The sequence below is a fragment of the Chanos chanos genome, chromosome 11, assembly GCF_902362185.1.
Source record: "Chanos chanos chromosome 11, fChaCha1.1, whole genome shotgun sequence".
Classification (NCBI taxonomy): domain Eukaryota; kingdom Metazoa; phylum Chordata; class Actinopteri; order Gonorynchiformes; family Chanidae; genus Chanos; species Chanos chanos.
In genome coordinates this window covers 9,746,725-9,771,611 of record NC_044505.1, presented here as the reverse complement: position 1 = coordinate 9,771,611, position 24,887 = coordinate 9,746,725, and the positions used below count along the sequence as shown (strand labels likewise).

Sequence of the window (24,887 nt, the reverse complement as noted above, 5' to 3'; positions counted from 1 at the left end):
CTACGCGTTCCAGTCGCCATGGTACCGAAACCTGCTTGAACTGATGTCGGCCCGGGGGGTGGGGGGGTGGGGGTACAAAGGCTGGAAAATGTGGTAACACACACACACACACACACACACACACACACACACATAGACATATTCTGTCTCTTAGAATGTGTCTGTCTCTGAAAGTTTATTAAAAAAAAGGGGGGGCCTTAGAAGAAAAACGTTGGTCAATGTCCCTCGAAACTCTTTGCGCTCCCGTCCGGTGGTTCTATTTTCGTTCCGCAGACACACACACACACACACACACACACACACACACACACACACACACGTGCGCGCGTGACAAGAGGTCGCAGCCATTGGTATGCATTTCTATCACCACGTCCGTTTGCAAAAGCTCAGCGTTGCTTTTTTTTTTAAAAAGAGGCAATTTTCCAATCTCCATAGCAGCATTAGCCTTATGGAGGCTTAAAACGGGGAGCCCGCAGTTCAAAACCCCACGAGTAAGAGCAATAACCAGGCCACGAAACGATGACATTACTGGGGAGATTCAGTTAAGTTTGGAATTGGTCTTCCTTTTATTATTGCTGTTCTGTGTAACTAGTCACAACATTAGGTTAAGTCCATTTCAGTTTCAAATAATCTCCAAATTGGATGAGAACTTTCTCAAAGAGAGTCTCACCAGGGTGATTCTACCCAGCGAGAAAGTAAATTTTCCATTATTTACCACAAAATTGGACAGAATTAGCATCAACGCTTTGAAGGTATTATTTTTCTTTTTCTTCTTCTTCTTCTTCTCGACGCCACTAGTGCTGAATGAGGATAATAAGAACGGAACAGAAAGCTAATCATTATATTCCCAATTAAACAAATGCACGCTCCAAAAAAAACCAAAAAACAACAACAACAAAAAAAAACAAACCTACCCGAGACTATCTTGGGAAATCAAAAGTTGGAAACTAACAGTGGTTGTTATTCATTTATTTATTTACGTAACTGTTCAGAAAAACCAAACCCGCTTGCAACGCACAGAGTCACGACCTCTTTACTCACTCGTAGGGGTCACTGGGGTCGGGTCTTTGGAGCTCCGGTGGGATGGGGATCCGTTTGTAGTACATCTCCCAGTCAAACGCCCCTCTCATGGTGTCCCCTGCCTGCGCCTCGTAGCCAAAATGGTTGTGGTCGATGACATCGATCATGGGGCATACGATGGTCCGAGGATTCTGGGCTATCTGGTCTTTTGGTGGTGGTGGTGGTGGGGGGGGGTTGCACGAGTAAAGACATAAAGAAAGAAAGAACAAAAGAAAGAAAGAAAGAAAGAAAGAGAGTTAGAGAGACATATGGAGAGGGCACATCCATCACGAAGGTTCTGCTCGGCTCTCTTCGCCCAAGGACCCCAGAGGAGCGTGGACCCCCCCCACCCCCACAAACCCCCCCGGCCCCCAGCTGTCTGCGTCAGTCCCATTGCCCGAATGTGGCGGCGACTCTGTGAAATTGGAGGCGCCTGAGCCACCCAGCGATTAGAAACAATTACAGACGCTTCAAAGTAGGTTTGCTCCGCTGAGAACCACCCCCCCCCCCCCTACCCCCCCACCCCCGAACCCCGAACCCCTGGCCAGCTACGTCTTTGTCAGTCAGTGGCTTTAAGCTGTCCCAGATCTGTCACCCCCTGTTCTCCCCCTACACTCCTGCTCTGCTGGACCATGGAGATCACACAGAGAGGAAAAGGAGAGAAAGAAAGAAAGAGAGAAAGAGAGAGAGAGAGAGAGAGAGAGAGAGAGAGAGAAACACTGTCAAGGTGCTGCCACACAAACCAACAGCGATTCTACATGAAACTAGAGTAAACACTAAATAAGAGCATGTAAAATGCATCTCAGTTGTTACATGGAGAGTGAATTTTGGGAATTGGATCAGTGACTGGTCGGGGGGGGGGGGGGGGGGGGGGTTGGCAAAATTTAATTAATCCTTTTAAAATCGCTCGGTCAATGTTTTGGAAGCTGAGGAACATTTCCCCTGCGGTGCCAAACTGCTCGGCTCCGTGTCCTGTGCGAATGGCGACTGACTCACATTGATCAACCGATCGTTCCAATCGGGCGTCGTGACTCACTGAGCAAAAATCCCGCGTCCCTAATTGTTTCCTCTTTTCACGCGCAGTGGACGCAAGTGAAGATGTCTCCTCCTGAGACCAACTGTCCTCTCTTGGGTTTGCATGCGCGTCTGTTATAGCGTGTTAGCGTCATGTTGCTATGTTTCCTGAAGGGCCTTACCCACACAAACAGCCTGCTTGGTCTTGCCAACACAAATATCTATTGATTTTTGACAGCCTTTGTTTCTTTCTTTCTCTCTTTCTTTTTTTTTTTTTTTCGTTTGTTTGGATTTTTTATTTTCGGCTTTGCGGCTGAAATAATCGCCCAACGTGCTTACTGAGGCAGGATCTTTTTTGTTTTGTTCTTTCCAATTCAATTTCAAATGCTTGCTGCTAAGTAGTCTAAATCTGGAACCCCTGGACACCAACTGATGTTTGCTCAGTTGCAGTTTAAACAAAAGGAGCGAGAGGAGGAAAATTCTAATTACAAACGAATGAAAATAAGAGGCGAAAAACCTGCAAGAGACATGGAGTCGGTCCAGAGTCTACTGTCTTGTGAATAGAGGTTGAGCTGGGATTGTGTTAAAAACACTCACTAAATGTTTACGACTCTGGGTTTTGTGTAACGGACGGACATTATACGCACTTTGAAAAAGATCCAAGCTGAGGAAGTCGATGGAAATCCTTTTTCTGTTGCACCTTCCCTATATATATATATATATTTTTTTTTTATTTTTTTTTTCTCCCCATTTGTTACACTGGACATAAATTATATCCTCTGATCAATTCCAACTAGAGAGTCATTTGATGTTCTAAGACGATAGGATTTCTACCATTTACAAATGTGACAGTAAGGCTCATCCGATATCGAACGGAAGAGGCCGTCTCGCGTCAAAAACCAATTTTAACGAGACGAAAGGGATCGAAAAGTCAAAAGAAAAAAAAAACGAAAAAAAAAAAACCCAAAACCCTCCAACTCAGTCTATCAATGATTAGTACTTGTTTATAACAGCCAATGTCACACTACCTGGAGTGTACATCTGGACCAGCTCAGCTCTAATCATACGCGCGAGGCTGCAATCACAGCCAGAAACTTCCGCCAGCCAGCACACTGTAGCCAATTAAAACGCGCCATACTGCGTTAAATCTCCAGAGAGAGGAAGGAGACAATGGCTTGACTCTCGGCCCTTTGACAAATGGGGCGCCCAGATATATACGGTGAGCGAACCTTCAACATTCTTCCTCTATTTAATATCCTTTAAGCAGGCTCGACGCTGATCTGAAATGTGTGTTAAGCAAGCGACTTTGTACCGCTAACGCGTGCGCTGAAGGCTGTGAACACGTTTAGCTGCAAGAGACAACGTACGTCTCAGTAGGAGGGATTCTTGTGAACGCTAAGGGTATGGTGGCACCGAGTGACACGCCGGAAAAGAGAAAAAGGGTTAGAGAGACAGAAGGAAGGGGCGGAAGGGTAGGCGGTAGGGGGTTGCGGAGTTTGGGCGGGGCCGGGGGGGGGTGAACAGAAGCCTGAGAATTCTCATTTTTTTATCGACCGACTGCAGGAGAGCGGAGCTTTGAACAAGAAAAGGCATTTGATTTGTGAAATTGGTAGATTTGGAACAGAAAGATAAGCAAAAAAAAAAAAAAGAAAAGAAAAATACTTCTGTGCGATTCCCAGACGTTGCTGTTTTCTCACAGCGATAGGAAAAAGGGATGAAAAAAAAGAACGAGTGAACCTGGTCTAACCCCCTCCCCACCTCCCTCTCTCTCCTCAACTCCTCCTCAGGTTTTCCTCTGCGTAAGCACTTCTTTATCTAAACCTACCGAGCAGAGGAGGTAGCCAGTTAACGTTCGCCTCGCAGTGGGAGTCCAGGAAGGTGAGCACTTCTCCCCGGGCCACGGAGGCCCCCAAAAGCCGTGTCCGGATCAGACCCTCCCTCTTTTTAGTGCGCACTATTCGCACCTTGGGAAAACGGGACATGTACTCCTCCAGTCGACCTTTCAGATGCTCTGCAAGACAAAGAGAGAGAGAGAGAGAGAGAGAGAGAGAGAGAGAGAGTTAAATTCAATTCCTTTCACAAAACTCCAGTCACCATCTGACTGCCTCGTAAACGTTCCCGACTCAATATATACGTGAGGTCTATTTCCGAGCCTGTCTGAGTGAGGCTGTATATTTTCGTGGATATGAAAATCATGGAGGCTTTGAAGCCAATGAAACTGTTTATTCCCTTAAACAAAAACATATATTCTACTTGCGGGTCTGTCAATGAAAGCCCGGTGTACGTGCGCGTTTGTTGAGAGGGAGAGAGAAAGAGAGGGAGAGAGAAAGAGAGGAACAAACAGAGGAGGTCAGAGAAAGAGAGAAGAAAAGAGGGATGAGGATTTGGAGCCGTCCTGATGAGTTAATCTAATATGGGCATTGTTTCACCGCTCTCCTGGTCCCATTCAAGGACATTACTGTTTAGCGTCCCTTAAGATTCCTCTGATGTTAACGTCTAATTGAATTGTTGAATTGGCTTCTGTTCTTTGAATATTAACGAGGAGCGGTACAGACCCACCTGAGACCCCTGTACAAAGCCCACAAATGCTGCAGAGACACCCCCTTCACTATATTTTCAATACACTTTTTATTTTTATGAATATGCACAAGACGTACTTTTTAAGTACCTACAAACAAATTAGAACCAAAAACACAATGGCCATTAAATAATCATTTGGCTCAATGCGCAAGCAATTCTGTGTGCCAAAGCAGTTCAACAAACTCTAATTTATAAGCCTACTACCTCCCAGTGTTTAAAAGAAAGAGAGAAGAATCTTCACGCGCTTTCCCTTTCTCTCCTTTGGTCTCCTCTAACACGGAGCCGGTAATGCGTTTGACCTCTTTCAGAGACGGGCTAAAGCAAGTGTATCCAGTCAGCCATTTCAACAGAAAGGAACACCTTTATCTTTGTGCACATTATTTGTTCATTTCCAAAGCGGCGGGAGGTTTTTTTTTGGGGGGCGTACTCTGCCCCTCGCTGGCATATTATTCAAATCCAAAGCATTAATACCTGCGCCGGCGCTATCGCGTTCGAACAGCCACCTCCTCTGTTTGTTCCTGATTCGCCACAGCGCGGCTAGCGGACGAAGACTGTAGATTAACACCAATAATGCGAGGAAAACGTGTCGAGCTAGCGCCCGCGACTCGGTTATTATTGTGCTCGGTGGTTTTTCGCTGAGAGAAAAAAGAAAAAACTTTCAGTCTGAGAGCGGCCGGCATTGGAAGACTGCGCAGTCACTGAACGCCTTTAAACGGTCAATTAGGAAGTGAGAAAGAGCAGCTCTCCTGCTCTCAGAGAAAAGACTTAGAGAGGCCGCGCTAAATTAAACGACAAAAAACATTGTGTTTCAGGCGATTGTAGCGAGCAAACTGGGGTCAAACTGTAGTATATAAATAACCAGGGCATGAAAAATGAAAAAGCTATGCGAGTTTGCAAAAGCGCGGCTAACTTTGCCCCCATTTTGAAATGCGTGGTGTTGCTATAATCCAAAAAAAAAAAAAAAAAGAAAAAAAAAATCACAAAGGTAAAAAAACGTGAAGCTATGTTCTAAAATCTACCAGGGCTAGTGTTTGTGGTGGAAAAGAACTTGCAGTGGCGGCGTATTTTTCATTATCGAGAGGTGTCTTCAAACGTCAGAGAGAACCTAATGACAATATCACTCCCGGGCTTTCTGAAGTGAAGTGGACCTTACGCTTGAGAAGACAAGAGCCCGCTCCAATCTCCCAGTGCAATTACACAGGGTCCAAACGGAAAGGCGACACCTCCCATTTCTGAAAAAATAAAAGTGTTTATTAGCTGCTATCTGGAAAAAGTCCCCCCGGGGCGGACGTGGAATGTTGTCTGAGAGACTGAGAGGAGAGCCTACGGGTATAAATGACCTTTCTTTCCTCCGTTTGCAAGGTTCAGGCCAGGAGGCCTCGAACACACACACACCTGAGGGAGCTGGTCCCATCCTCAGCGCCTCTCTACTCAACTGCCACCTCTGCAAAGTCACCACCAGCAGCAAAAGAAAAGAAAAAAAAAAAACCTTAACATTCAGCACTTCTCTCTCTCTCTCTCTCTCTCTCACTCTCTCTTCTCTGTCTTCCCTTTTCTAAATCCCTGGATGTTCAGCCTTCAAATAAATGGCCTCAATAAAAATGACAGCCTCTATATGAGTGCAATGGCGCCAGGTTTTCACTAAGAGAAGGAACAGGGAAGAAATGGGGTGGGGTGGTGTGTGTGTGTATGTTTGTGTGTGTGTGTGTGTGTGTAGCAGTTGTATTGCTAGTGTAAGTGCTATACAGTACTAAGAGTGTTTGGAAAGAACTGAAAGAAGAGGGAGCGGGGGTGTGTGGAGGCGATGTTGTTTGTGGAGAGTTGTAGCAGGAAAAGAAATCTCTCGTCTGGTGTCCTTCGAGTGGTTGATTAAACGGGGTCATAAATCATGGGGTTGATGTATTGCAGGAGGGGAAACAGCAGCAACAGCAGGCCTCTCTCTCTCCCTCTCTCTCTCTTCTTTCTCCCTCTCTCTCTCTCTCTCTCCCTCTCTCTCTCTCCCTCTCTTTCTCCCTCTCTCTCTCTCTCTCTCTCTCTCCCTCTCCCTCTCTCTCTCTCTCCATCTCAGGAAGGCAGTGACAAATAAACAGTTAGGAGGAGGAGAAGGCAAAGTTTCATATCCCGACGGCACGCATACTGACAGGCCATGATGCAGGGCTGTGGCTTTCGCCCACTTTTGATATTTCCCAGACAAAACCCCCTCTGGGTTGTGTGTGTGTGTGTGTGTGTGTGTGTGTTGGGGGGGAGCAGGTATCTCTCATGCTTGCACTAAAAGATTGAATTTTATTTTACCTCTGAGTTTGACCGTGAAATGAAGAGAATTTTTTTTTTTAACTTTCAGACGTTCTTTAGACAGATTTCTCCCATGTCTGCAATATCTCCGTTTGACAGGACAAAATTCAAAGGAAGAAAAAGGTCTCCAAAAGGAAGCATTTGCTATATATATATATATATATATATAAAGTCTTTTCCCTTAAACGAGTTCGACTTATACGGTCATGTTTTAATGAACGAATGATCTGCAGCATACCTCTCCATTTTAATCATTTGTGATCTGCAATGTTTATGTCTCTCCTTTTCTTCTTTCTTTTTATTGGATTTTTTTTTTTTCTTTTCTTTTTGTAGGTATAAAATGGTGACTCCTCTCCTATTAGCTGGTTTTAAAAAAAAAAAAAATCCAGTCTCAGTTTGGCTGCATTAGCTCTCTACACACTTTCCACCTCTGTTTAAGTAGGAGACTGTCAAGCACTAGGGGCTAAAGCTAATTTTTTGGGGGGGGTTTAGGTTTGGTGCACGGTGGCACAGTGGGTAGCGCTGTCGCCTCACAGCAAGAAGGTTTTGGGTTCGGTTCCTGGCCGGGTGGCCAGGGTCCTTTCTGTGTGGAGTTTGCATGTTGTCTGCGTGGGTTTCTTCTGGGAGCTCCGGTTTGGTGAATTGGAGACACTAAATTGCCCTTAGCTATGAATGAGTCTGTTTGTCTGCGTTTTCTGCCCTGCAATGGACTGGTGAACATGTCCAGGGTGTTTCCCCACCTTTTGCCCTATGTGCGCTGGGATAGGCTCCAGCACCCCCCGCGACCCTAATCAGGATAAGCGGCTTAGATAATGAGTGAGAGATGAGTGAGGTTTGGTGCAAGGGGGGGGGGGCATTAGAAAGTTTTGAGGGCCGTCCATGCAGGCAGTACAAATCTAAAGAGTAAACAAAAGTTTGAAGAAAAAAACAAAAAAAAACCCGGACAATTTTCATACAATGCTTTTAATCACAAAGCACGAGTTTAGTTCAAAACACCCATGTGGGTTTTAAAAGCTAATTATGAGCATGAAGCAGTAAAGGCCCAGTGTCTGGCAGAGAAAGGCAGCTGGATCCAAAGGAGAATCTCACTAAATTCTGGGCATTCAACTATAATGAACAAAACACCACTGTAATATTAATTCCGGCGTTGAATGGCAAAGTTCCTATTATTATTTATGAATAAATCTAAACTTTCAGACTAAACACACTAAGTGGCTAAATACAAGGTTGATGAACTATGAAGCAGAGATTACAGTTAAACAGAAAATCAATAAAATATATATTTTGGTTAAGTATTTTTGACTGGTTCGGCCCTTCAGTGTGATACAGGACAATGGCCTTGGGAGCAAAGTGCGTCATTAAAACAACCAGTCAAAGGCCTGTTCATTTATACTCCATATAATACAGTAAGCAATACTATACACATTTTCATACACACACACACAAAACATTCCAGAAAGGCTTGGTTCCCTCTCCGCTCCCACTGGGATCAATGATTCAGAGAGTCATGACGAGTCATAGCCATATATATACACACACGTGCACGTCTACACACACACACACACACACACACACGCTTGCTGCCAGGCTGTGCTGTCTTTGTGTTTTTTTTAGGAGCAGTGTGACTCACTGAGCTGAAGGCTGGGGAAATGAATCCATTAAAGCAGGTGAATTAGCTTTTCTGTCTCTTTCAGCGACTGCCGTAATACGGATACTGACAGCAAAGGCAAAGGAGGGTCTGAACTAAGAGCACGTCACACAGAATCAAAACAAACACACACACACACACACACACACACACACACACACACACACACACACGCACACACACGCACACAAAATGCACTCAGAGCACTCTGTAGCTTAGTCCAAGCTTTTGTTCATATTGTAAAGTGTGTGTGTGTGTGTGTTTTTTTTTGGTTTGTTTGTTTGTTTGAAGTGCGCTGGAGGCCAGTTGGTGAATAAAGCAACAACATCAACAAGCCCCCAGACCCAACACACACCCCCCCCCCCCACACACACACACACACACAACACACACACACCCCTCCATCCCTTCCAACTCCCTCACTCCCTTTCTACACACAACACATATCCTCTGGTTGGCTTCAATTTACTCAACCAGTCTCTCCTCTGGGACACGGCTCGTGCTCTTCAACTGATCATACAAGCGCCCCTGTGCTGAGATCAATGCACGGTCTCACTCACAATTTATTGCCTTCTCTCTTTAAAGACGCATTAAAATGAAGGGGAGGGGGGGTGGTGTTCTCTGATATCGGAATCCAGAGAGACTCCGTCGTGTACAACAAGGGGAAGACTGCTACGTCGAGAGTGGGTTTTTTTTTTTAATGTTTTACCGGCGTACCGCTTCGCCGTGTCATTTGAGGGGCGTGCTCCGGGCCCCTCTTTGTTGGAGAGGGCTTGAGGGTCCTTTCAACGCGTCACGTACAGTGAAAGAACACGCAAGATACATGCAGAAAAAATATTTTTAAAAAAAACCCTCCCTCTGTTACCATCAACAAAACAAACAAACGAGGCAAAGCTATAAAGAGGTAAAAAAATAAATAAGTAAAAATCAAATGCTCCTCCTTCACAACCCCCAGTACAAGCCTGATCGTTAGAAGAAAGAGCGGGAATCTGCCCCGAATGGAAATCGACATCAGTAATCAGCATGAAGTAAGATAAGATAAGGTTTATGCCATAATTTGTTATCCGCGTCGTTCATCGCGCCTCAGGGCAAGGCCAATGAAAGCGTGGATTGTGTTCTCCCTCTGATAAAACCTGTTAAAACCTTGGTACGGTATCAAAACTTTGCCCGGATTCCTTTTGCTGTTGAGTTGGACAGTTTCTGCCAGACTGGCATCGATATTTAAGATTCAAGTTCTTTGAGAGAGTAATTAAAGAGTCTTTATTAAGTAGCTGGCGTACTAGCTCTCTAATGACAAGGTCGTTCATGCAACATTAACTGTCTCCAAAAGGGGACTGGAAGGACCAGTAAAACTCTATGCCCGTTTGCATTATCGAACCTGATTTCCAGAGTTGGCAGAGAAGATTTAGGTGAGTTTAAAGCGCTTTTAGAAATGATGGGCAAAATATACGTCTCCCGAATAACTGAGGCCTACATCTTGGTGGCACCCCACAAGAGAGTGAGTGACTGCTGTAGTGGTGGCGAAGTGTCATGTCAAGTGCTTCCACCAGAGGGAGTGTGTCTCTGTTTTTCATTTTCGGACCGAATGAGCCTTTGTGAAGTCACTCAAACTTAGCCATGTAAACAGACAAAGACGCCGCATGCACTTTGCCCATACACTGTGGGTTAAAAAAAGAAGATTCATAATGAATACGAAACCCATCCTCGGGTTAACATACGCATATTACTATTCAGCAACTGGCCAAGTCAAGCTGTTGTTTTCTGAATACTCCTAAATGGCTGTGCGGATGATTAGGCAGGTCAGAACGACAGTGAAGAATCAGCCTTCAGAGAAACCAACAATACATTCATGAGGCTGGATAGAAATGAAGAAAGTATGGATTACCTCCCTGGTCAGGTCCCTGAAACCCTGGCCGTCGAAGGCCAGGTATTGACGCGCCAGGCAGTAATTGATATTCTAATGGCAAAGGTTGCACGTGTGGCGATTCCTGTGTGCATCGCCAATACGAAGCAATCTGTGTAACTAGGAACAAATCTTCCGCCTGCTCTTTATCGATCCAGCGACCTCTGCCGCCTCGCCGATGAGAAGCAAAGAAGAATTGCGGAGATAAAGGAGGCAAAACTTCGCTGTGCGAGATGCATGGCGTATCGACGTTCATCCTCCGCCGGTGCCGTTGTCCAATCAGAAGGGCCTGCCTATAACCGCTCGGCCGTTGCGAGGCGGTGATGGTGAACGTAGAGGTGAAGCCCCTCAATTAGACCCCTCCGACATACACACATACATATACACACACAACCACACTCACACCCACAGCCACACACACACACACACACACACACACACACACGCACACACAAACACACACACATATACACACAACCACACTCACACTCACACCCACACACACACACACACACAGTGTGCCATGTGATATACAGCCATGAGCAGGGCCCATGTTGGGAATGTCTGGCTGAATAATTCCCTGTCCATTCAGCGTAGAATCAGTTAATGAGACACTCACATTGAAGGGCTGGACCAGCCAAAAATACTTAACTAACATATAGATTTTATTGACTTAGATTTTATATATTTGATATTTTATAGATTTTATTCTTGTTTATCCATAATCTACACTTTTGAAGTTCATCAACGTTGTATTTAGCATCTCAGCGTGCTTTGTTTGAAAGTTTAGACTCATTCATGAATAATAATAGGAACTTTGTCATTCAACATTGGAATTAATATCACAGTCATGTTGTGCTTTATTTGAGTAGTTTATCCAGAATTCGAGGAGTCCGAGGTAAGAAAGGCTCCCACTGCTTAGCTGTAACTGCTTAACTCATTTTGAGGCCTACTTTGATACAAGATACAGAGGAGATCCGTCTGTGACCCTGTTCGAGTGTTATTTTAAAATTTCAACATGTCCTTCAGTTTGCTTAGCAACAGCATCAGTCAATAAGGGAAGACCAGCTGGACAAAAGTAATGTTCATGGCAAATTACAGTAAATTCTATCCTTTTTTTTTGTTTTGTTGCTTTTCTTTTTTTTTTTTTTTTTTTGTCGAGTTCCTTTGTGTGTGTTTCCATCTATGTTGAATAAAGTGTTTCTTCACAACCTCCACAACTGTTCTGTGTGTTTTTTGTTTGTTTTTTTTTTTCTTATTTTGTTGCATCCCTCATTCATCTCTGAAAAATGGGTGTTCTAAGAGCGAACAGGAGCCAGTAAAAAGCACGTCACGTTCTAATCGAAACCTGCATTTTGGGCTCGGATTTTTATTTTTCAAAGGAGCAGACCCAGCTTGTCTTTAAGCCCGTAGAGTTGCGTGCGCGCAATCTTAAAAAAAAAAAAAAAAAATCGTGAAAAAAAACACCCCTACCCGTACTCTTCGTATTCATAATGGTACAAAGAGAGAAAAAGAACAGACCAGGACAGAGAGGCCTCCTCAAAGCTGCCCTACCATGCATTCTGCCATCAAAAGAGCAAACACCCAGATGAAACGGGGGAGATATACAAAAGCAAACATACAGAAAAAAAAAAAACTGCCCTGTGAAATGCTGAAAAACGTGGAGCAGGAAAAGAAGAGGAAGGGGTGAAGGAAAGAGCGAGCCAGGGCCAGGAGAGGAAGACAATGACGGCTCCTGTCGACCCCGGCCCTCCTTTGATGTTTCTCAACCCGTAAACAACTCTGTGGCAGAGAAAGAACATTCTGGAAAAAAAAAAGAAAGAAAGAAAGAAAAAAAAAAGCCCAATGTTCGACAAAGGTTGATGTTACCGCAATAGATTTGATTTAATGTAAAAATTATGAAATTGTAGGGTAGCTCTTTGGTTGCTAAAAGCTCTCAGTAAAGCAAGAAAAAAAAGTGATATTTCCATATGAAAGAGAGACAAAGACAGGCAAAATTCAGTGACAATGAGTGACTTTCAACCGACAGCTCGACAGACTTTCCCTGCCGCAGACACAAAAGGGGGAATTTTGTCACTGCAAATGGAGTCTGAGTTAGCATGAAGTCTCATAAAAGTTCAAAATGCAGAGAACAGAGACACACAGGCAGAGTCTTCAAATCAGAGGAGAATGCAGCATACGAACGCGCGTGCACACACGCGCACACACACACACACACACACAGACAGAGGCATGGACATTCTGTACTAACCAAGTCAGAAGAAGTTCTCGTCTGTGTTGTAAGAAACGGTTGTTCCAGATCTTGACCTATACGTCTCTCAGAACCCTCTCTTTTCAGACAGAATTATGGAATTATGCCTCACATCAGACATGCAGAACCACCATTCTCCACACCAGCACTTTTCTCTGTGTCACAGTTAAGTACCTGAAGGTGACAAATTGCTGGCTTTCCTGTACTTAGCATGAGTGCATTTCTGGTTGGTCACTATGGATAACCGTGTCTGCTAAGTAATAGAGGACGTTGTTTTATGAATGTGTCTCTTGTTCAGAAGGGGAAAAAACGTCCGTAAAACACTCACCGAATTTTGTCCTATGTCGTTCGCACAAGACGCACAGTTATGTCATTTATAACTGAATGTAACTCAAAGGAGAAAGGCGCTAAAAAAAACACACAAAAGTATTCTTTTGTCCTTGGCGACAGGTGCTGACTGAGTTGTCAGGAGAAGAGAAAAAGTGAAATCTGTCCTGTGAAATACTAACAGTCCCCTTGAAAGTGGAACAGGACAGCAACTACTGTTAGAATATTCATACTGTAACCTCGGCAACAGACTCCAAATGCCAGCCAGCCAGCCAGCTCTCTCGCTGTTGGCTTAGAGCGTGGATTTCACTACCGTGACAAGGACAGGAGTGCTCTTTTTTTTTATTTTTCTTTAAAAGAAAGAAAGAAAGAAAAAAAAAAAGGCCACATGTGATCTCTGCTGGGGGGCAACCTTGAGAATTATTTTATTTATTTAATTTTTTTAATAATCAGTCTTTGCTCTTTATGTTACAATATTATATTTTCTCTGACACATAATAGCCACGTTATGCCATTTCAACCTTATAATGGTTTTTGTTGAATGACAGCTATTGCCATTGAAAGAACAGAGATACATGACACAGTGACACACTAGAATGCTTTGAAGAGGCAAAATTGCCTATAAATGGGAAGTATGAAGTATGTACCTTCACAACCATCGTTTTTTTTTCTTTTTCTTTTTCTTTTTTTTTTTTTGCTGTAAACTGCTATGCATTTTATGGCTTAAATGACAAACCATATCTTGTTTTTATCCCTCTTCATTCGTATGCTCATATTATGCTTATGAATATGACAACCAACAACACAAAAAAGGGTCAAATGAATCATTATTCTTAATATTCTCTCTTAGAGGGTTTGGAAAGCAATTTGAATCGCACAGGGAAAAAAAAAAGAGAAAAAAAAATCCTTCCAATTGGATTTTGAAAACCATATACAATCATAAATGAGAGAGATAGAGAGAGAGAATGAGAGAGAGAGATCGAGAGAGAGTGACACGAAACAAAGGTTAGCGTTCATTTTCATGAAGGAAAATACGCACGAATGTTTGCTCCCTACATCATCCAGCGATTCTTGTCCCTCTGCCCAGACCTGTTCCAGCCCTGCCATTTTGGCTCAGGGGACTCCCTCTTCTCAGACAAATTCACTCTGATTGGCTGTTCCACTGCAATTATTAGCAGACAGCCTAAATTGAACTCGCACAAAGAGAATGGCAGGTCTGCTCAATGGAAAACACGCACGAACGCACGCACGCACGCACGCACACACACACACACACACACACGCACACACACACACAAAAACAGAGGATGGACTATTTGGCCGGTAATTCGAGGGAAATTATACAGCATTTCAAGACGTTTTAGTGACTGAGCGTTACACAGACAGCTTGAGTAGAAACCCATTATCTGTCTATTTAAGAAGCAACTACTTTCAAATCAATTTTTCATTTGATGAAAATGTGTTTGGTAGGAAAGGCAATGTCTCAACAAATACAATTAGGACAATTTAATCTTTTCTTTTTTTTTTTTTTCCATAATAAGAGACTCTGGAATGACAGCCTAGTGACAAGAGGCCAATGAAACACCAGGAGGAAAAGAAAAATCAGACTGAGACAAGCTAAGGCTCTGACCTAACATGACTGAAAGAGAGAGAGAAAGAGACAGAGAGAAAGACAGAGAGAGACAGAGAGCATGTGTGCGTGCACATGTGTGTGTGTGTGTGTGAGCAAGAGAGAGAGAGAGATAGACAGAAAGAGAGAGAGAGAGAGTAAGGGAGAGAGAGAGAGAGCATGTGTGCGTGCATGTGTGTGCGTGTGTGTGTGTGAGCAAGAGAGAGAGAGAGATAGAGAGAAAGAGAGAGAGAGAGAGAGTAAGGGAGAGAGAGAGAGAATTAGTGCATTCTAGCAGCAAAAGCATGTAATGAATTTCGAGAGGACAAATGCCAGCTCGTTAAGCATAAAGCTTTGACGTCTTCTTTTCAGCTGACAAGAAAACTTGAGGCACTGTTTCAAAATTCGGAGGTAATTAGGAGGCCTCTCCACGTCAGCTTTGTGAAACAATTTGGTTTTAGAGAGACGGGACACGGCACAGTCCGTATAATTGCTTTGGCTTCTTGAACCTAAGGCTGTTTATCAATGAAAACCACGCAGTGTTTGTCAACACTATCACAAACCAACCACCTAAAGGATGTTTTTCTTCTGAAACGCTACACTGTCTCAAACGGTTTATGTTTCATGATGAAAACGTAAGCCTTAAATATCCGTTAATAAGCTCCGCAGTCCAGAGAGAACTTTGTTGGTCGAGTGATATTCTGACCAATTCAGACGCCGCAGCGGATATGCGTGTGAAAGGAGTTAGATTATTAAATGCAAATATTCTGCCATAAGCCAATAAGACATAAATAAGGGACGAGAAAAGGGGTGTTTTGAGCGCAGTTCACTGGAGGTGAGTTTCACTTTAAGGAGAGTCACAAAGTTCGCATATAATAATTCAGCTCAGTTCAAATTACTTCAATTTCCATTCCGTTCCATTTAATTCAGTTCAGTTCAATGCTGTTCAACTGAATTCAATTTCATCCTCATAGAGCTTTTTTTACAATAGACATGGTCACAAAGCAGCTTTAAAGAGACATTATGGAATTCCTGATGTGGAAAAGAGACAGTCAGCTCTCTATAGAGAAGGCCATGGAACAATGCAATTTTCTTCAAGAGAATGTTCATCCAAAAAAAAAAAAAAGAAAAAAAAAAAAGAAAAAAGATAAAAATAACGGAACGGAGCACAAAGAGAGCAAACGATTGAAGACAGATGTTCAATAAACTTCGAGATGAAAGATAACAACGCCGACAAAATAACCGCCCACAAAAACAAAGAAAAGAAAGAGACAGCACGAAGTGAGCCCAATATCCCAAACTGAGCCCCTACCGAATATTCCCACTGCTCCGTCCCACCGATAAACAAAGAGTCGTACGGGCGCAAACATTGGTATTTTTTTTTTTTTTTTCTATTCTGGGTTGTCCAGGTTTGGCTGAAGGACCTTTTTTTTTTTAACGTATTTCTTTTTTTTTGCCATAACATACTTATACAATCTGAGAAAACCTTAACCTTCACAATAACAACAAGAGGTAAACAAGAACCTGAGATTCCTCCAAAAGTACTCTTTTATCTTTGAGTACCCCATGTTTTTGAAAACCCAGAGATACAACGAAATGAAACAGAAAATGAGGAAGGCGAGAGGTCTTGTAATGAACCGTCTTTCTGAGTGAACGACTGAATTATCTCCATCGCCCAACCATCAGACAGCAGATGGAGCTGGAAGAGGCCGAGCAGGAGGCATCTGGACCCTGGAAGAGAGATGGAGCAATAACTACCTCCAAGAAACCAGAGAAAAAGAGAGAGGAGGGGGTGGAGAAAAAAACCCCAAAAAAAAACCTTCTTGAAGTTAAATGTGGAGTAACAGCCATTAAACTGAGCTTCAAATAGTCAGGAAAAAAAACGACGGAACGGCAGGAAGCCCTGGAGCTTCTGGCTAGTGCCAGGAAAGAGTGACCTTATAACACTGGGCAAGTATTCCGGAATGGAGGTTTACTTTTTTTTTTTTTTTAGGACCATATGCTAGTTTTTTTTTCTTTCTTTTTTTTTTGGTTTTACCTCAGGCAAGGACAGAAAGGATGCGATTCATTTTCAGAAAAACGTCACAAAACCGCCCCCCCCCCCCCCTCCCAAAATCTCTCCTTTCTCCGAGGGACATGATACAAGGTTGGTACTAAACTGTTTTTCTATCTCTTTCAAGCGATTACGCCTTCTTCTCCTTCAGTTGGGGTGTACAAATCTATTCATGTGGCAAAAAAAAAAAAAAAGCATCCTAAATTGAAATAAACTCACCTGAAATTTGTGCAATTGCTGCCACAAACACAGCTGCTTACACCTTGCTCATTTGAAATGTGTTGCGCTACTACAAAAGGAAAAAGAAATAGAAAAAAAAAAGGTAGAGGTTCTGGTAGGTCTTTTAAAAGACTATAAATTGCTTGGAGTCAGCTAGCGTCATTTCTATCCAGAGTTTGATGAGAGCTGCTGAAGCTCTCTGAAGATGTGTCTTTGTACAGCCTCCTGCTGTGTACAAAAAAAAAACCTCTCCTTGTTTCTGCAGTGTAGACTTAAAGAAAGGTTATATAGCACTTGTTCTGACCTTGAAAGTTGGAGCGCAGACTACGCTACCCTGTTTGGTCTTGTACGCTAATTGACGGTTAAAGACGGCGAAAGAAGCGCAAACAGAACGTATGTCAGACATGTCAAATACATGTACTCAACCTCGCAAACAGGGACCAATCACACACAGCCACTGGTTGTGTGCTTTTGTGTGTGTGTGTGTGCTTGTGTGTGTGTGTTTGAAAAAAATGATCAGCGGGAGAAAAAAACCCCCCCAAAAAACCAACCAAACAAAAAAACTCCCCAGTACTTCTCCTCAGTATTTCTCATTTCCCTCAGATGCACAGGAGATGTATCACAGTGGTGACCTGCGCTTTATTTTAAGCAGGAAGGAGGGGGAGAGGGGAGGAAAAAAAAAAAAAAGATGATTAATGAACGGGGATGGAACCAAACGCGTTTCTTTGGAGGTAGTCCAGACGCGGACGGATCGCGGGGGCAGCTAACGAAGCTCCGTACAGTATAAAATACATCTTTCATGTTTTTCGCTCCGTTCCTGTAGTGTCCTCACGTAGTTCAGCGCGGGTCCTCACCACACAGAAACCGACTCTTCTCTCGTATTGCTTTTTCCAGCTATCTCGCGCTCCGCCGGCACCGTCCCCCTCTTTAAATTCTGTTTAATGAAATGGCATAAGGCCAGGTTTATTAGAGAGAGAGAGAGAAATAAAATAAAATCAGTTTCACACCATGTCCTCATCACCGTTACCCTCCAATGCGAACACTCACTCTTACTTTACCCTTTAACAAGGCCATCTGGACAAACAAACGACGGCAACAAATTTCAATATACTCAAGGAAAAAAAAAACCAAACAAAAACAAAAACAAAAACAGAGACCAAAGATGAAATGCTCTTCTAACAGAACCCCATTATTTGTCTAAAAAAAAAAGAAAAAAAGCCTTGTTTTCCATTGAAACCTTGAACGGTTGTTTAATAAAACCAAAAAAAAAGGGCTGAAGAGGGTGCTGTGCTTAACCAAAAGCTATTGTACTTCCACTCAAGGCAAAGACGAGAAAAAAGCCACCGTGATATTTCAGACAATAAAGAAATGAAGAAACAGTTCAAACTTTGTTCTGTTAAGTGGTCCAAGCTGGCTGATAAGGACAAGCAAGAATCCTCAGAACGTCTTGAAGTACTAAAGCCTGAGAGTAGCGGCTTAGCGAAATGCAATGCTAGTTTCTTCAGATGCAGATGCGGTTCGGTTCCATAAGCGGGCGGAAAAGGGCCCTTGGGTCGGACGCGAACTAAAAGTATGTAAGGGACTGCGAGGACAAGATTAAAAATGAGACTTGTTTTTTTTCTTTTTTTTTCTCACAAGCGTCGCGTTTCCCTCCGGAGCCTTTGAGCGTCCTTGCTAATGAATCATCACGTTACAGGTAGGTGCCAGAGACGCCCTCGTAAGGAAAAAAAAAAAAAAAAATTACAAGCGGCTAAAACCGGGGAATTTGTCTTAATCACTGCCAACAGCCTGTGGAGAGCCCGATTGGGGCCAACTCTCATCAACATCTGCTGAAATTAAATTAATTCTTGGCAGAAAAACACACACACACGCACACACACTCACTTCTCTGATTTTTCTTATTCTAATTCGAGCAGAAACTTTGACCCTATCTATAATCGACCAGCCGGCCGAGGTCCAGAATGGGTGTAAAAGATTGCACTGGTTGATATAAAAAAAAAGAAAAACAGTTGGCATTTGGCACCACGTAAGCTCCAACTGGGGGTGGGAGGCGTGGGAGGTGTCGGGAGGGTGGGGGCGGGGGGGGGGGGGGGGGGGGGGGGGGTTGGTGAGTTCTGCGATCTGCCAGACCAAGCCTGTTCGGGCACCGCCGACCGACTAAGCCACGTGGCGACCCGTTGTTAACGCGCCATCGTATCGACGTCTTCGTGACAGGATCGCGGTCTCGGATCCCGCAAATTAATGAGGTCGCATCTGCCTGGGTGCCCGTCATCAAAACCCATTCTACTGCGGAGAGGGTGGGGTGAAGATGGGATGGGGTGGGGTGGGGTAGGGTGTGGGGGATTATGTTATAATTAAAAAATAATCCTGGATGTCAGGAGGACTGATGAAAACGCCACAAAAAAAAAAAAAATTCCATTCATTTATTTATTTAATTTCATTCGCCGATGGAGGGGGTAGAAGGATTCGGCTGTTGACAGCACGGGAGCCCACTCAAATTACACGTAACAACCCAGTAAACAGTAGATGTCTATGTGTGTAGAAAAAACGCTAGGCTCCAGTGAAAAATAAAATAAAAAAATAAATAAATAAATGAAAACCCCTGCAGCCTGGTGATAAAAACTCATGTTTCTGTCATTTTGGTCTCATTTATCAACTTGATGTGAAGAGATGGCGAGAGGAAAGACTGAAGGAGGGAGAAAAAAACAGAGACTTAACGGTTGAGAGTTTATGTCAATTTTGAAGCCACTCTCACTTAAGATGGCCTTATTGCCTCTCCCTCCATGCTCTCTCTCTCTCTCTCTCTCTCTCTCTGTCTCTCTCTCTCTCTCTCTCTCTCTCTCTCTCTGTCTCTCTCTCTCCCTCCATGCTCTCTCTCTCTCTCTCTCTCTCTCCCTCCATGCTCTCTCTCTCTCTGTCTCTCTCTGTCTCTCTCTCTCTCTCTCTCTCTCCCTCCATGCTCTCTCTCTCGCTCTCTCTCTCTCTCTCTCTCTCTCTCTCTCTCTCGCTCTCTCTCTCTCTCTCTCTCTCTCCCTCCATGCTCTCTCTCTCTCTCTGTCTCTCTCTCTCCCTCCATGCTCTCTCTCTCTCTCTGTCTCTCTCTCCATGCTCTCTCTCTCTCTCTCTCTCTCTCTCTCTCTCTCCCTCCATGCTCTCTCTCTCTCTCTCTCTCTCTCTCTCCCTCCATGCTCTCTCTCTCTCTCTCTCTCCCTCTCTCTGTCTCTCTCTCCCTCCATGCTCTCTCTCTCGCTCTCTCTCTCTCTCTCTCTCTCTCTCCCTCCATGCTCTCTCTCTCTCTCTCTCTCTCTCTCCCTCCATGCCCCCCCCCCTCTCTCTCTCTCTCTATGCTATGTTGTTCCTACCTCCTGCACTCTTGCTTGAATAGCAGTAAATTAGCTCATGGTGTTCTTGCTAGCCTGACTGCCTTCCTACAGATAGCCCCCGTGTTCTCAGATGGCTCTGTTGCCGTGGCGAGGAGGCAGTCACCTTGACAGCGCTGATTACACGCAGGACAAAGGCAGGCCACCATTCTGGCAAAGGCCACCACCTGCGCTCCACTTCAGCCTCCCCGCCCTCCATCAGCGTCCGTCTCTCCAACCGCTCTCATGTACGAGAAGATCTGAGTGTCTCCGCCAGCTGGCCCGTAGAGCACGCTTCCAGCCGCCACTGCGGGCGGAGGGAGAGAGCGAGGGAGAGAGAGAGAGAGAGAGAGAGAGAGAGAGAGAGAGAGAAAGAGAGCGAGAGAGCGAGGGAGAGAGAGAGAGAGAGAGAGAGAGAGAGAGAGGGAGAGAGAGAGAGAGAAGGAGAGCGAGAGAGAGAGAGAGAGAGAGAGAGAGAGAAAGAGAGCGAGAGAGAGAGACCGAACTATCCGAGGACGGATATACGCTGTCGGCGGCCTTGCGCGTAGCTACGGAACGAAGAAAAATGACGTGTTGGAATCTTGTTGTGAACTCAGGCAAGCCGGACGTGGGCTCCCATCAATTCAGGTAAACTGTTCACAGACTTGTCGCAATTACCCTTGACATCCGTTCTCGGAAAACAAACCCTTCAAGGTCTGTTTAAGAACAATCACTGGGACTAATTGAAAGTGTCAAGACTGAGCGATGGCGCTCGCCGAAGAATGAGCGGAGGAGGGAAAAAAAAGAAAAAGAAGAAAAAAAAATAGCAAAAAAAAAAAAAAAAAAATGACAGGTGCTCCAGACAATGTCAGTTTTCATGGTATAGGATAATACATTACATACCATCAGATGCTTTCGCGTGCATAACATACTAAGTAAAACTCGATCAGTCATTTCTGTGTGGATTCACACACGTGGATCTGCTCACCCCTTGAGTTCTCATTGGGCTGCAAGCTGTTATATGACAGAGTTACCTCAGGAGAGAAGGGTCCGGTAGGCTGTGCTAGGACACGGTCTACATTATTTATCATCTCTGCATTACAGCCTCTGCTTATGTCAGCAGAGACAATATTTAAAGATGAAATTCATTATTGAACTGACAAACATCATTTCAAGATTCTATGCCCGGAGGACACTCAAAATGCTATTTAAGTAGGAGACACACACACACAAACACGCACCCCAACACACGCAGGCGCACACACACAAACACACACACACACACACCCCAACACACACACACACACACACACATGTATATAACACACTCCTTTATGTGTTTTTCATTATCAGCAAAACAAGTGTGATTTAGAAATGCCTGTAAACACAAATCGTCACATTACAAAACCTTGATTGCGAAAAATACAGGTTGGAACCACAATTTGCAGTGTATTCAGTTCTGTCCTGTAATGGTGGGGTATTTGTTGACAAACACTTATCTTCAATCATTATCTTTTAATATTTAATGTTTTCAATTAAGAGAGACCACATACACAACCACAGAAGCAACAAATAGAGCTTTAGTGTGTGTGTGTGTGTGTGTGTGTGTGTGAGTGTGTGTGTGTGTGTGAGTGTGCACGCGTGTGTACGTGTATGTGTTAGACAGAGAAAGAGATTTTTGCGTGACCTCTCGACACACGCTCTCAGTTAGGCGGTACGAGGCTCAGGTGTCCCGGCGGTTTCAGGACGGCGGCAGACATCCACATGAGAGATTTTTTTTTTTTTTTTTTTCTAATCTCATCAGAACCGCTCTTAGATCAAAATCACTGTGGGGAGGCCAGCAGAGTTAACAATATACGGCTATCTGAACCACACAGGCTTTTTCCTGCCCTTATTCCTCTCTGGAAATGAATACCATCCTTTAAACCTGATTTTTTTCTCTCTCTCTCTCCTCTGCAGTAAACACACTAATGCTTCCAATCCAAAATAAAATCAAATAAAAAAACAAAACAAAATAACAACAACAACAACACAGGCATCTGGTTTAGAGGCACATTTTTTTACACGTCTATATAAACCTTTCTGTCTAAACTGGGCTGCCATGGCGACACCGCTGCCTTGTCGAAACGTTCCGCGGATAAAATCCCGTAATTCCAATCTTATATTTGTAGGGCACTTTGGGAGGGGAGAGGAATCCGTGGCGTCCTTTACAGCATCCCTGTAATTGCCTCGGAGACTCCCAGACGTTCCAGAAACGTGCCGACAAATGTTCCGGAATGTGCAATATTCTCTTGTCCTTACCGGCGTAATCACAGGTGTAAAACGCCCGGTTCCCCCGTCAGCAGACAGCAATATCTAATGTTACGTTCGCCGTCAAACAAGGGTTACCGCCGCCAAAACCACTGCGATATCTGTATTAAAGCAAAGCTTGCTGGTTATCCGCTCCAGTTTTCAATACATTTCCAATGAGGTTTTTCATCCCCCCCCCCCCCCCCCCCCCATGTCATTTGTTTATTTATTTATTTTTAAATTTGCTAACAATAACGGACCGAGACAAAACTCTCCACCCCCTAAAAGCCAAAAAGAAACAAAAACAAAGACCCCCCCAAAAAAAAGAAGAAAAGGAAAAAAAAGGGAAAGAAACAAAAAGAGAGAAGTCTTTCAGAGTTTATCTTACAGATAAGAAGTTTTCATTTGTTCAGCATATCCAAAAAGAACCTTTAGAACTGAGGTTTTGGGGGGTTTTTGTTTTGTTTTGGAGAAACCCCTTCAATCTAAAGAGCACTTAAGGAAATGCACTATTTTTCTGTATACAAAGAGTGTTTCTCTCTGTCATTGTTGTCACGCTGTTCTGTGTTTGGGGTAGAATTGAGCTCTTTAGGAACCATTGGCATGGCTTCGCCGAGAACATCTGAGTAAATCTATGGATGTTCGTACGCACACTTTTAGTGTTCATTTAACATTACTAATTTCAAATTAATATTGATAAATGTGCTTTGTGAGTATCCGTGATTCATCATTTAAAGTAATTTGAGGGTTTTATTTGCCAAAGACAAAAATCAGCCAACGCACGGATGCTTCAGTATCCATATCCTCATTTAAATCTGCCAACGGTGGTTAACGTCAACTTTTTTTTTCTCTCTCTTTCACCCAGCGAAGACTGGCTCTTGAAAGCAAGCGTTCGTTTAGCGGTTTCACGTCGAATACACAGTGAAGTGTAAGTCAGTGCTGTCTGGTGTAACCACTCAAATGTGATGTAAATCAGTGTGGGTTTGGTTTAAGTTTCAAGTCAATTCTTTTTCGATCAGACACAACCAGCCTGGCATTGTCCCGTATGTTTAATGTTTGTACATTTGACTCTAATATTCACTCCATTATCATTCTATATGGGGTCATTTTGTATGGAGCCCTGAACAGGACCAACGGTTAGTATGTGCCCAAGACGGCCCTACAAAACAGTAAACGATGTCCGACGTAGTGTTGACAATGAAGTGCGGGGAGATGACAAGCTTTTGTTTGCAAATAATCGAGTACGCCGACAATAAACATACTGTAAATTAGACTCTGCCTGTTACTGAAACACTAGTATTGTCTTTGTCCTTTTTTTATTTCCTCCCCCCCCCCCCCCCCCCCAAAGACAAAACAAAACAGGCTATTGTTTAGCGGTGGAGACTTCTGGAACACATCCATATTAATCTGTCAGTCAGCGGGGATGAGTCTATCGAATGGTTCGCTCTGTCGTACTATCTATCACGTCTCATTTCTTCTTGATTATGTATTTCCAACTCAGCTTTTGTGAAATGCTAGCAATATCCGCGCGACAGACACAGATCCGTGGTTGACGGAAGCGCTGAGTGTATGCTTAGATATCAGTGCATGGAAGAGAAATCCTGCGGACCACACTTTTACAACAAAGAGAACGTAACAGGTATTTTTCGTTGACAGTAAAGAGAACCTGGTCGGTATTTTTTTCCGTTGACAACAAAGAGAGCGTAGAGGGTGTTTTGCATTGACGCAAGCCCACAAAAAGCTTTCCAGGAACCTTTTTATCCTCCTATAGAACTATTGTTAGTGGCAAAGGTATTTTACATTGTCAACGCCTGATTATCCCATTTCTCTTGATATGAGAAAACCAACACTCAATAAATCACTCCATTTATAATGGAGCCAGACAGACAGACAGACAGATAGGCAGGCAGGCAGACAGATGGACAGACAGACAGATAGATAGATAGATAGATAGATAGATAGATAGATAGATAGATAGGCAGACAGACAGATAGATAGATAGATAGATAGGTAGATAGATAGATAGATGGATAGATAGACAAGCAGGCAGGCAGACAGAGAGACAGACAGATAGGCAGGCAGGCAGGAAACAAACATCACCTAATTTAAGTCTCTGAGTGTCTGTCATTCTCTCTGAGAACTCATTAAGCATCTTACACTGATTAAGTGTGTGTGTCCGTGTCTGTGTGTCTGTATGTCTGTGTCTCTGTGTTTCTGCGTGTCTATGTTTCTGTGCTTCTGTGTGTTTGTGTGTCTGTGTTTCTGTGTGTCTGTCTGTTTGTGTGTCTATGTGTCTGCGTGCCTG

The 24,887-nt window shown here is 43.8% G+C and overlaps 1 protein-coding gene across 3 annotated transcripts in view; it reads right to left on the bottom strand.

Moving 5' to 3' along the window:
* Positions 1 to 24,887, bottom strand: part of galntl6 (polypeptide N-acetylgalactosaminyltransferase like 6) — a 139,220-nt gene that overhangs the window by 24,198 nt on the left and 90,135 nt on the right. For all 3 annotated transcript variants that reach the window (XM_030788292.1, XM_030788293.1, XM_030788291.1), the window contains 2 exons: positions 3,899 to 4,084; positions 1,042 to 1,225 (listed from right to left, as the gene is read on the bottom strand). In XM_030788292.1, coding sequence (XP_030644152.1) covers positions 1,042 to 1,225; positions 3,899 to 4,084 — 370 coding nt within the window. The remainder of the gene's footprint in view (positions 1 to 1,041; positions 1,226 to 3,898; positions 4,085 to 24,887) is intronic.